Consider the following 12,463-nt stretch of genomic DNA (forward strand, 5'->3'; position numbering starts at 1 on the left):
CCCAGGCGCCCCGCCTCTGCTTTTAATAAGCAGCGCCAGGTGATTCTGCGTGGATTGAAATCTGAGGATCACCATGGGCTGGGAAAGAACAGATGTGGGTGTGAACTCTGGCTCCCCCCAACCCTCCATCCCGCCCTCCCTCGCCCCGTGGTGTAAACCAGTGTCTGTAAAGGATTCCTTCCGGATCCCAAGCAGTGGCTCGGGCGGCGCAGAGCGCCTACTTCCCCGCCTCCCGAAGCCCTGGTGGGGGCACCAAGAAAATCCCTGAGAGAGAGTTTGGAAGAAACCTGAAGGAATAAGAGCGGGGACAGGTGTTTGCTCCCCTGCGTGAATGCACACATGCTAACCTGCTCTGCGTCCTGGGGCTGAGCATGGCACAGGGGAGAAGGAAGGAGACATACAGAGGAGGCGGGCTCAGTGTCCGGACGGGCAGTGCTGGACAGCCGGGCCAGCTTCCTGTCTCAGTCAAGGTCAGATGGGCATGGAAGGAGGCAAAGGCCTTAGCACAGCCCTGGGAACTCAGCAAGGCTGTAGTCGGAGGACAAGGGGACGTGTTATTCAGTGTGGAGGATTGAACGAGGCATGGGGTACCCTGGCACCTGGGAGGCGGTGTGGCCTCGAGGCGAAGCTTTCAGTTTCTGCAGTCACCCCGCCCGGGTCTGACTGTCCACTCCACCTCCTACTATGTGCCCTTGGGCAAACAGCAGCACTGCCCTGAACCTCAGTTTCCTTGTCTCTGAAGTGGGTATGACAATAGTACTTAAATGAACTTTGCAGCATCCCCACGTGGGATGGTGAGCGGCTCTGGAAAAGAATGAGGCCGTGAGCGCAGTATTTGCCAGGATAATTTGGATGAGCAAAAGCAAGGTGCTGACTCGTCTGTGTGGGGTGCTGTGGTTTCTCCCTGCCCTCCTGTGGCTCACCCTCCAGTGGCGGAAAAGGGACATCATCAACTTCCTTTGCAGTATATGAGCCTGGCCCTCCCACCCCAGCAGCAGCTCTCCGAGGACAAAGCGCAAAGCTATGGAAACTTGAAGAACACTCCAAACTGCACCCTGGCCCTCGAGGGAGCACTTTGGGGTGCCTCCCATGCATCTCACAGAAATCAAGTAATAAAATAATGCCCATTTGTCTGCCATGAGTTGTGCTAAGCACTTTGCATGGATGAGCTCATGTCATTCAGACAAGTGCCTGGGAGCTGGTTGCTGCTATTGTCCCCATTTTGCAGAAGAGGAGACTGAGGTTCAGAGTAGTGAAGCCCGTTTATCTGAGCTCACCCGGCCAGGAAGTGGTGGTTTTTCAGGCTCCAAAACCAAGACCACCTCAACATTCTGCCGAACGTGAGACCCTCTAGGTTCCCCCCTGGGTACTGAGAAGAGGCTGGGCGGGGGGGGGCTGGAGACCTTTAGCCCTGCACCCCGTGGGAGACTACAAGCTGGGAGTCATTTCCAGGGCCCATCCCTTGCTGGGGATGGTGCAATCTGCCCCCCAGGCAGGGATGTGCCGCGGGGCTCCTCTGAGCCAGCTTCTAGGGGCAGCGACTGCCTCCCACATGTGGTGGCCTGAGCGGACAGGCAGGAGCCCAGATGTTGTTTATTTCCTTTGGTCATCGGTGACATGTGTCCCCCACTGCCAGGCAAGGATCTGAGGATGCACTGCCCAGCACTATCTGCATGCCCCCCCCCACACCCCCACGATGGTTCTGGATCCTCCCCAGGGACAGAGCAGGACTCAGGGCAGGGACTGGCCCTCCTCAGGTTGCATGGCCTTGGGGCAAGGGGCAGTAATCTCTCTCCCTCCCCATCCTTCGCACCCCCCCAGGGAGGCCTTCGGGACAGCTGTGTTAAATCCTCAGTCAACCATGACACATGATGTTCTCATGCAAGGCACACTTCCCTGGACACACCCCAATTAGGAAGAAACTCCACCCCCCAAAAATGTCGACATCAAAATAAAAAGTTCTGCACTGATTGCCCAAGCAAGTCCCAAATCACAGACTCCCACAGACGCATGGCAGGTGGCGATAGGAATGATCCTGAGCCCCTCATCGGTGTCAGGCCTGCTCAGGTCCTCACAACATCCACTGGAAGTTCAGCCAGTATGATGCTTGTTTAACAGGTGGGAAAACTGAAGCCCAGAGAGGTTAAGGCATGAGTTCAAGGTCCCATGGGCAAGGATAAAGGGCAGAACTGGGATTTGAACCCACACAGTCCGGCTCTTAACCCTGCTCCAGTCTTCAAGTGTGGTCCCAGGACCAGCAATACCTGGGAACCTGTTAGCAATGCACGTTCTCAGGCCTGGCCCAAATCCACCGAATCACCAGCTTGTGCGGAAGACCCAGCTAGCTGTGTTTTAACAAGTCCAAGGCGAATCTGATGCATGCCCCCCACATTTGAGAACCGCTGCTCTCCACTGCCTCCTAACACCAGCGAATGAAGTGGGTGTGAGATAAAAGGAGGCTCAAGGATGATAATTCAGGGCAATTGACCTTCACCCTCGGTGTCAGGGATCATTAAAGGGAATGGTGGGGGAGCCTGGCGAGACTGTGCCCCATCTATGTAACTTCAATCAATTATTGCCTTATGGAAATGCAGGCCCAGTGTTGGTAGATACTCTGATTTTTTCCAGAGAGGTCCAAATTCCAGCTTTTTATGTGAAATCTGTTTTTTGGTAAATGTTAGCAATCTACCCAAATTAGAGTTTTTTGTTTGTATCTTGTTTTTTGTTTGTTTGTTTGTTTAAGTGTGGGGCTGGATGTCTCGACTTGGGTATTAAGGATTTTTTAGTGACAGACTTGCTGTGGGCTGCTGAGGACATGAACCTGTGAGAGAACATGTGATCTTCAGGGTCTTAGATGTCACCCTATGCCTTTGGACCCCCTCTAGGAAAGCTCTGCAGGCTGAAGGTGGGTGGGAGACATGATATCACAGAGATGACCCTGAATCCACTCAAAATTCCCAAATGGAAAAAATATGGAAATCCCTTGCAAACGTTGAGCCATTGGCTCCTATTGCAATGAGGTGCCTGTGGTTGTTCTCAAGATATGGGTCACCCTAAGGTTGGGAACCCTTGTAGGAAGACACAGGTCATTCCCTGATCCCAACAGAAAGGATAAACCTGCTCTTCACCCAAGACCAAAGCGGCCTCCTCATGCCTGCCTGAAGACCATGTCCCTGGGCCCTGCTGTCCACCAGCACCTCTGGTCTCTGTTTGCTCACCTGTGAAAGGGAAGAGGGTCCAAGTGTGGACTGACACCCCATCATGGGCCGTAGCAGTGAGGGAACAGGAAAGGAACTTGAACTTACATTTATAAAGAAGCGCCTACTTACTATGTGCCAGGCACTTGCTAATTTGTTTGCACACACCTCATATCAAGGCCCATGAGGGTAGGAGTTGCTGCCACAGATTTTCAGATGGGGAAACTGAGGCCCACAGAGATGAGGATACTTGTCCAAGGTCACTCCATGAGTGGTGGAGCCAGGATTGGAACCTGGGCACCTGTACCGTAACACACGTCCTTAGATTTTTGAGGGCACAGAACAGATCATCACTTCAATATGACAACAACAGCCACAGAGTATCAGGGGCCTGCTTTGTGCTGGGCTCAAAATCAAGAGATTTTCAGGAACCGTCTCCTTTAATTATAATAACCCTGCAAGATAAGCCTTACCACTCCCTTTTACACTAGAGTGAGCCCAGAGAGCTAAAGCACTTTGACCATGATCACACAGCTGCCCCCCAAAGCTCATAGAGCCCCTCGCACTGGACCTGGCACAGAGTAATATTTGTTGGATGCATGGATGGATGAATGAATGGATCACTCAACCCCGGGCTAGAGCATGCATTCAGAGTTGTTATAAGCCTGCGTCCCTTTGGGAACTGCCAAGCCTGATGTGATCCATTCCACTGTCATTTCTTGGGGAAAAAGGAAGTGACTCAGATGTCATTCCAAACCCATCCAAATGCTGGAGTAAAACAGGGCCATGTATTTGGGGCCTGGTATGTTGAGTGGGGAAGGATGGTGGTGATCATGGGAGACAATTGATAAAGGAAATCACATGGAGTGCCATCCCCTCTGATGCCCCCTGAAAACCCAGGGGGTTGTAAGTAGAGCTCAAATGCTTTCATTTAGAAATGTGCATCTGAGCTGGGGAGAGGCCAGTGATGAAGGCCAGGAGACAGTTGGGGTGTAAAAGAAGCCAGGGGCTTTCAAAGCGTGCTCCCTAAAACCCAGGGCCCGTTGGGGAGCCATGGTAGGCAGGGTGGGTGGCTGGGGCTCCAAGCCCCTTGGCCTTGAGGGAACTGGAGCCTGGGCTTAGATGATGGTCAGAAACTCTATCTTTTGGGGCCCATGAGGTTTCCGGTTGCTTTACTCCCTCTGCATATGATGTGTTTCTTTCTCTCTGTGCTTCTGTATATTAGTCAGGAGTCTCTGGTTGCAAGACCACAGGAAACCTAACTCAAAGTGACTTGAGGAAAGAAGAGAATTTATGGGCCTCCCAGGGGTGCATCCAGGTGCAAACACAATCTCTTGGTGCCGCTGCTGCTTTGTGGTCTCCATTCTCAGGCACCCTCCCATCATGTGGTGCCCACCAGCTCTGTCTGCATCCTCCCAAATCCAAGCAGAGTGGAAAAGAAAATACATGTACGTGCATGTGCGTGCGCGCACACACACACACACACACACACACACACACCTGTTAAACCCCCCCCCCCCAGTCTTAAGTCTTGCTCTTGCTGAGACATGTGCCTATATTTGAACCAGCCACTATGGTCAAGGGGACCTGGGGTGAAGTGCATCTGGCTGGAGAGACTCCACATGAACCTCAAAGTCAGAGAGTGCAGACGGATGGGGTCTCTGTTAGCAAAGAGAGGGGCCGCAGATGCTAGTGCCCACTAAGCTTCTCACACATGGGCACTACCCTGCCCTCCTGCAAATGTCCTTAGATCAAGAGGCCAACCCAGACCATTGTCTGTTGGCCCAAAGTCAAAATTCTCAAGAAAGATGGTCTAATTGGCCCAGCCAGGAAGAGCCATCAGTCCCTAGTTCAGTCTGTCCACCATTGGCCAGGGGACAGGGTCATGCAATTCAAGCACGGTTGCCAGGTCTGATTGTCAGGGAAAGGAGATGGTGAGCAAGGAAGACACATCCAAAATGCCTATTACATTTATCTCGGACTTATTATAATGCACATTCCTGGGCCTGAACCCGACACTTTACAAGCCTCCCTGGGGATTCTTACACACAGTCAAGTTTAAGAACTATCACATTTGGATCTTTCTAAAGCAGCATTGTACAAACTCTAGTTGTCATCACTTATTATTCATAGAATTATCATTCAAGTCTCTACACCCATGACCTTGGGGAGGAGAGAAATAGCATTGCTCTGTCCAACAAGTTACAGAGATGTGATGAAAAGCCAGAGCGAGGCCGTCAGAATTATGTCAGGAGTGCCATTACAACATAGAGGCACTAGAGGGCACCCTAGCCCACCACCAGGACCAAGGGCGCAGCAGGAGGCGAACTCTTCAAAACTTGGGTTTGAAAGAAGACACTTGAGATCCATCCCCTGCATGCACACCCATGTGTACACACACACACACACACACACACACACACACACACGGACACCATCCGAGGTCAGGGGAGGGTCCTTATCAGGTTCTTTTGTCTTCAGCATGTCGAAATATCACTCTACAAATAATGCTGTAGCTCTAATTGCTGTTTGGCCACCTGACGGTGGGGAAGGCTCCACCCCTTCTGGCCTCAGGATCCCCAGTGCAACTGCAGGGGTCAGGCTGAGTGATTCCGAAGCTCTTCCCAGAGACCGGTTAGAAAGAGTTTGCTTTGTCCCATGTGGGTTACCATTCAGCCACTCCTGTGGGCTTCAGCCCTCCCACCAGCTGTGAGGTCCCATGATGGCAGGGGCCGTGCGCGGCTCATCCCCGCCGCCCCGGGCTCTGCCTGACACAGAGGAGCCCTGAACAAATGCTCCGCGAGGGCAGTGGGGGCTGGCCGACGGGGGGCCGCCTCCACTGATGCTGCAGGATCCTGGGAGCGCATCTCACCTCCTTGAGCCTGTCTCCTCGGCTGCAAAGTAGGCAAGGACACCCGTGTTGGGGGTGAGTCTCTGTCCACACACTCAGTTTGCAGGAAATACTATTTTTTCTGTAACTGAACGTAATTTCTACTTTGAACTCCTATTCTGCCAAGTGGCAGAGATCATCTCAAGCCAACTGAGGGTCCCTTTGCCCTTTGTTGTGGGGCCACATCTCAGGTCCCCCAGGATTACATAGCACCAAGGCACTGAGGAGAGGTACCCTGGTCTCCACCGACATCTCTCTGTGCCCACCTGTGAGGCTGAAGACCCCACAGCATCAGTCATTCTCATGCTGTCCTCAGTACCTGTCAGAAAGGCCCAGTGACCTAAACAAGAGGGGTGGCACTTTCCTCCCTCTCCTATACAAGAATCTGAGGTAGACAGCCCTGGGTTAGCATGGCCGTCCTCTCTGCCAGGTCCCTCTGCCCCCTGCATCGGCCCTGGCTCTGTCTTCTGAGTCCACAATCCTGCAGGCAAAGGAAGAAGGGGAGGAGAATAGAGCTGCCCTTCCTTATTTTTTTTTAAAGATTTTATTTATTTATTTGACAGAGATAGAGAGAGAGCACAAGTAGGCAGAGAGGCAGGCAGAGGGAGAGGGAGAAGCAGGCTCTCCACCAAGCAGGGAGCCCGATGCGGGACTCGATCCCGGGACTCCAGGATCATGACCTGAGCCGAAGGCAGTTGCTTAACCAACTGAGCCACCCAGGCACCCGAGCTGCCCTTCTTTAAAGGTCATTCCCTGAGCGTGGCACAGGACATTCCCACTTGAAGCCTACTGGTCAGGACTTAGGCACCACACCCTATACCTCTGCAAAGGGGCCTGGGAAGTGTAGTCTTTGTTCTTGGAAGGCAAGCCTTCCGCTAAACCTAAGGGTTCCCTTACTGAGGAGAGAACAGACCTAGGGGTATAACTAACATAGTGCTCATGGCTGCAGGTCTCCACTGCTCTCAGAACTTCTCTCACCTTCTCCTGCCCAAAACCCCAGCTTGAGGATGGGCCGGGGCTTGGGGCAAGCAGTAGAAGGGGTAGAAGTAGAAGATAGTCCCCTCCCCTTCCTAATCCCTCCCCCAAGCCACACACACAATAGAGGCTAGATATTTTTGTAAATATATTTTTATCGTAAAATATTTCAAACCTACAGTCAAGAATAAAAAATACAATGAACATTTGCATATCTGCCAGCCACCTGCTGAAATCTTGCCATCTTAATATTTGCTTCAGATTTTAAGAGACGAAATATTACAGATTCAAGAGGACTTCTTCCTGAATCCCTTTTTGCCTACTTCTGGCCTCGGAGGAACCACATCCTGAATTCGGTGTTTATCAGTCCCTTATGTCTTTTACTCTTAATACAAATTTAAGTATCATACATGTCCCAGAGTATCGTTTTGCAGGGTTTTGAACTCTATACCAATGGCTTCTTCCTCTATGATTTCATAGTGCAATTTGCATTTTCGCTGTCAGCCTTGTCTTTGAGATGTATCCACGAGGTCAGCTGCACCTCCGCCTCAGTCATGTATCGTGGGTTGTATATGTGGCTATGGCTGGGGTACGGGACTGCACCCCAGTGAGCTTCTCTCTTCTTTTGATAGACAGGTTTTTATACTTGTTTGCTATTAAATGATACTGCAGCGAACGTCTTTGCTCATGTTCCTCTGGGCACAGACACAAGAGTTTCTCTGTGCCGGTGGCTCTGAGAGCATGGTCAACGGATCAGTAGCAGCAGCATCACCTGGAACCTGTTAGAAATGCAGAGTCTCAGGTCCACTCAGCCGGACAGGCGGACACTCGGGGTGGAACTCAGCGCTGTGTGTTGTAACAAGACCTGTAGGAGAGGCTGGCACAAGAGTTTGAGAAGCACTGCTCTAGGGTTTCGACCACAAGCCGAATTGCTATGTTCAGAAAAAGACGCATCCTCAGATTTACTAGATGTTGCTGGATTTTTCCCCAGGGTTTATTTACACTCCTATCAGAAGGGAAAGTTTCCTCTCCTCCTTGCCAGCCCCTCTGTATTATTAGAATTTAACCTGTTTTTTCCCATTGGTCTTGGCTCTGTTAACTTCTCAGCTGATGTTCTCTCTCTGGCCCTGGGGATCCCTCTTACGACATCACGCTCTCTCTCTGCCCTCAGATCCCTGAGGGGCTACAGCTTTGGAAACACACAAACCTTTCCTCTGCTCTTCTGTGGCCGTTTCTCTTCCCAGGGGCATTAGCGAGCCCGCTGGATCAGTCAAGGTTCTTGGGTGTAAGCAACAGTAATGGGAGTTATCAGCAGGATGTGGGGGGGCTCACAGGATCCAGGCAGCTGGAGACCAGGCTTGGAGAAATGGCAGGACCCATCCCAGAGCGGGAGGGAGGGGAGGCAGAAAAGGCCCCAGACTGGTCTGCACAGACCTCACCGTGACCCTCATCCCCACATAGCCCCTCACTCATTTTGTCCAACTCCCAGGACTCGGGGTCACAGGAATGAGTATCTGATTGGTCAAGGCCCATCACTGCCAACTTGAAGAAGGTATGAACTTCCCTGGTTTCTGTTCTGGGGGAGGGGCACCAGGATTTGCCCTTCTCCAGGTCCTCACACAACGGGCAATTCCTCTAAAAGGCAGATGAGGCACAAATAGAAAGTTGGGGAGCAGACCTGGAGAGTCGAGAATGTCCCATGCTGGGTGGCCGTGGGCTCAGGGGAGCCAAGGTATGTAACTGGCTTATTAAACAGTCTGACCTTAATTGGGTATAAACATGGAACCATTTCATGTGTCCCCAGTTGCCTCTAAGAAGCTGCTCGGTCCTTCCCCACCCCCGGTCACTTTCTGACTCTCCCCAGCCCCTACCTCCAGTGGTTTTCCCTGCTGTCTCTGGCTGGGACACTTGCCAGCAACCAGCCTGCTTGGGTGAGGCCGCAGCCTTAGCATCTAAGCCCGGCTACTTCTAAGGGGCCCTCGCCACCGAGAAGCCCCTCATGCTTGCCGTGAAGGATGCCGTCTTCAGCTGCTGCCTCTCCTCCCAGCTCTGCCCGTCTCTCCCCTGCCCTTTTTTCTCTGCTCAGAGAGCCATGGGAAGGGGCAGATCTGCAGGGCTGCCACAGAAGTGAATGCCCAACCTGGGGCATGAGAAGCTGGCCACCCCTTGTTGCAGGCACCCCGTCTCTGTGAGGGGCACCCTGCCTCTCTTCTCCATTGGTTTTGGGGGTTGGGAACAGAGGGAAAGCCACAGGCACCCACCCCTGCCCCAGGCAGACAACTCCGAATTCCCATGAGCCCCTCTCTCTAAGTGGTCGGCTTAATCAGGTGATGGTCAGGATAGCAGCAACCCCCTATGAGCCTTGGAGAGGCTCTCTTTCTAGAGTATTCTCTGCCTCCTTCTTCCCAGCTTTGGTTCCTGGTGGCTGACTCCAAGGCAACAAAAGTTTCCTTCCCTCAACTCACTACACTTGATGATGCTGGGAGTGCTTGATGACGGTGACAGGGAGGAAGGGAGTCTTGTTCAGAAACACAGCAGGAGAAAGGTCTCCCCCACCCCCACATGCATGCGCACCCCCCACACACACACTGAAAAATACACACTATTTCCATGAAGGCTAAGTTTGCCTGTGACTTATAGAAAAATCCAAAGAACAGTGGTTTAAATGAAACAGTGATTTCTCCGTCCTGTAAGTCTACACGGGCAGCCCAGGGCTGCTATAGTGGTTCCACCTTCCTTGGGGACCTGCGCTCTTTTTTCTTATTTCTCTATCATTCTCAACACATGGTTCCCACTTCATGATCCAAAGTAGCTGTCTGTGTTCCAGCCATCGTGTTCACATTCCACCCAACAGGAAGGAAGGATGAAGGGGATGACAAAGGGCACGCCCCTGCCCTTTAAGGCAGCTTCTTAGAAGTTGCACACATTGCTTTAGCTTATACCCCTTGGCCAGACTGGGGTCTCATGACTGTATCTAGTTGTCTGGGAAATGTAGTGGTTTGTCTGGGTGGCCATGTGTTCAGTTACTATGCCCCATGAGACAGTCCGAGCTGCTCACATATATGGTTTGACTATTTCTCTTCCCTTTTCCCCCACCTTCCACCCTGGTCTGGCTGGCAGTGGGCACCGGTCTTGGGGGCAACTGCACAGGCTGTGTCATCTGCTCAGAGGAAAATGGCTGCTCCACCTGCCAGCAGAGACTCTTCCTATTCATCCGCCGGGAAGGTATCCGCCAGTACGGCAAGTGCGTGCACGACTGTCCCCCCGGCTACTTCGGCGTCCGCGGCCAGGAGGTCAACAGGTGCAAAAGTACGTGGCTCCTCCCTCATCCTGCACTAGCGCTGGGCTCCTGAGACCTTTGGCCCACACCCCACCTCTCACCCCAACACAGCCACAGGGCAGGTGGTGTGTGCCTGAGCCCAGACCCTGAGATACTTGTTTGGTTTCAGGCTGGCTCAGAAGCCCTAAGCAAGTCAGTGCCCTGGCTGGGCTCAGCACTAATAGAGCAGGAAAACTTCACCTCTCTCTATCTTAGTTTGCTGTGTGGCCTCAGGCATGTTTACTCACCCTCTCTGGGCCTAGCTCAAATGGCAAAAGGAGTCCTAACTCCTAATTCTAATTTTCATCGTGATCGGGGACAAATCATGACCACGTTTGAGCTTTGATGGAAATGCAGCAGGAAGTCCTCACGCACAGCCCACATTTGCTATGTGACTTTAGACAAGCCACTTGCCCTCTCTGAGCCCTGGCTCAAATGAGAAAGGGAATCTTGACCTTTAAATCCAAATAACCACATTACCTTGGACGTGTCACCTGCCCCCATGAGCCTCAGTGCAGATGAGGAAGGGAGTTCTTGAATGCAGTTCCCGCACGGGTCTGGGCTTCAAAGGAGACTGAATCCTGCCCCCAGTGCTGCAGAGCTTGGGCTGCTCAAAGCGCTTCCACTTCAGGCAGGCCCAGAGGGCCCCCTTCTGGGCAGTCACCCTCACCACGGGTGGCCCTGGCTCTCTTGCAGAATGTGGGGCCACGTGCGAGAGCTGCTTCAGCCAGGACTTCTGCATCCAGTGCAAGAGGCGGTTTTTCCTGTACAAGGGGAAGTGTCTGCCCACCTGCCCGCTGGGCACCATGGCCCAGCCCAGCACACGGGAGTGCCAGGGTGAGTGGGGGCCTCCTCGTCCTGCCTCCTTCCCTTCAGGGGCTGGTGAGGGGTGTCAGGAGACCTGGAAGAACATAGGAGAATGTCACATGGTGCTGGGAGGCCCAACAGGTGATGTCAGGTACACACAGGGACCCTTCAATACACAACGCCATCATGAGCACCATTATTACGATCACTATCACTACCAACACCAGCTTCATTGCTATCACCAAGGGAGGCCCCAGAGGTCACAAGAAAAGCACTGATTCTAGAATAAGACAGACCTGGGTTCAGATCCTTTTCAGGCTCCCTTCTGCCCCTCCCTGAGCCTGGCTAATCTCCCCACCCCTACTTCAAGCTTCAGGTCAAGAGTCTCCACCTCCAGGAAGCCTTCCGGGTCCCTCACGCCCCTGGGACCCATGCCTCTTCTGGGCTCCAGCAGCTGCCTGTGTTTCCCCCATTACGGCACAAGCACCCTGCCCTTCCAGCCTGACGTTTCTGGGTGGTGAACTCTGGGAGTCAGAGCCAGGTCTGTCTTGTGCCCTCTGCCAATCAGTGCACAGCACAGCACAAAGCATGCAATAGGTGCTCAGTCCCTGCTCATCAAAGGAACACATCTAGCAGAAGGACCACTGTTCTCAGGTCTGGAGACCTGGTTTCTGGGCCGGACCGGGTCTTAAACACTTGCCATGTCCTGACATGGAGCCCCTTCTCTGTTCCCTTAGCAGGCCCCCTACCTGCTCTAGGCCTCAGTGGCCTAATCTGCAAAATGGGGGTATTAATAGCTGCCCTCTTCTTTGCCTACCTCTCAGGGACTCTTGAAAGAATCAAATGTGAAAGACTATATTTTTTGTGTGTATTTTTAAAATTGTTCCCTACTGAGAACTTTCTTGTCCCGTGACCTCATTTTTCCCTCACAATAGCCCTGCATAGCTTCCGCCTTCCACAGCCCACCAGAGGCACAGGATCAAGGTCAAAGCGATGTCCTGGCCCTGAGGGCCTCCCAGCCTGCCCCTCCTCCTCCCAGCCTTCCCCCTGCCCCCACTCTAGCTGCCCTCCCTCGGACATGTTTGCCAGGCGCCGGGGCTCTGCACACCTGCCTGCATCCTGCTTTCTTCCGACTCCACTGGATCTCCTCCTCTCCCTTTAGCTCCTCTGTCACCTCCTCAGGGACGCCTTCCCCTCTAAAGCCAACGGTCACTCCTGCTTCTGGCCCGGGCATGCTTTAGTACGGCGCCCATCCCGGGCCCTCATAAATAGAGA

At 52.9% G+C, this 12,463-nt stretch overlaps 1 protein-coding gene across 1 annotated transcript in view; it reads left to right on the top strand.

Moving 5' to 3' along the window:
- The window catches only part of RSPO4 (R-spondin 4), a 32,699-nt gene that overhangs the window by 18,945 nt on the left and 1,291 nt on the right, over positions 1-12,463 (top strand). Inside the window, exons 2-3 of the mRNA XM_028118839.1 lie at positions 10,183-10,371; positions 11,078-11,218. Coding sequence (XP_027974640.1) covers positions 10,183-10,371; positions 11,078-11,218 — 330 coding nt within the window. The remainder of the gene's footprint in view (positions 1-10,182; positions 10,372-11,077; positions 11,219-12,463) is intronic.

Source organism: Eumetopias jubatus, unplaced genomic scaffold (genome assembly GCF_037043125.1).
Source record: "Eumetopias jubatus isolate StellerSeaLion01/CBP00866 unplaced genomic scaffold, mEumJub1_p1.0 scaffold_9, whole genome shotgun sequence".
NCBI lineage: Eukaryota > Metazoa > Chordata > Mammalia > Carnivora > Otariidae > Eumetopias > Eumetopias jubatus.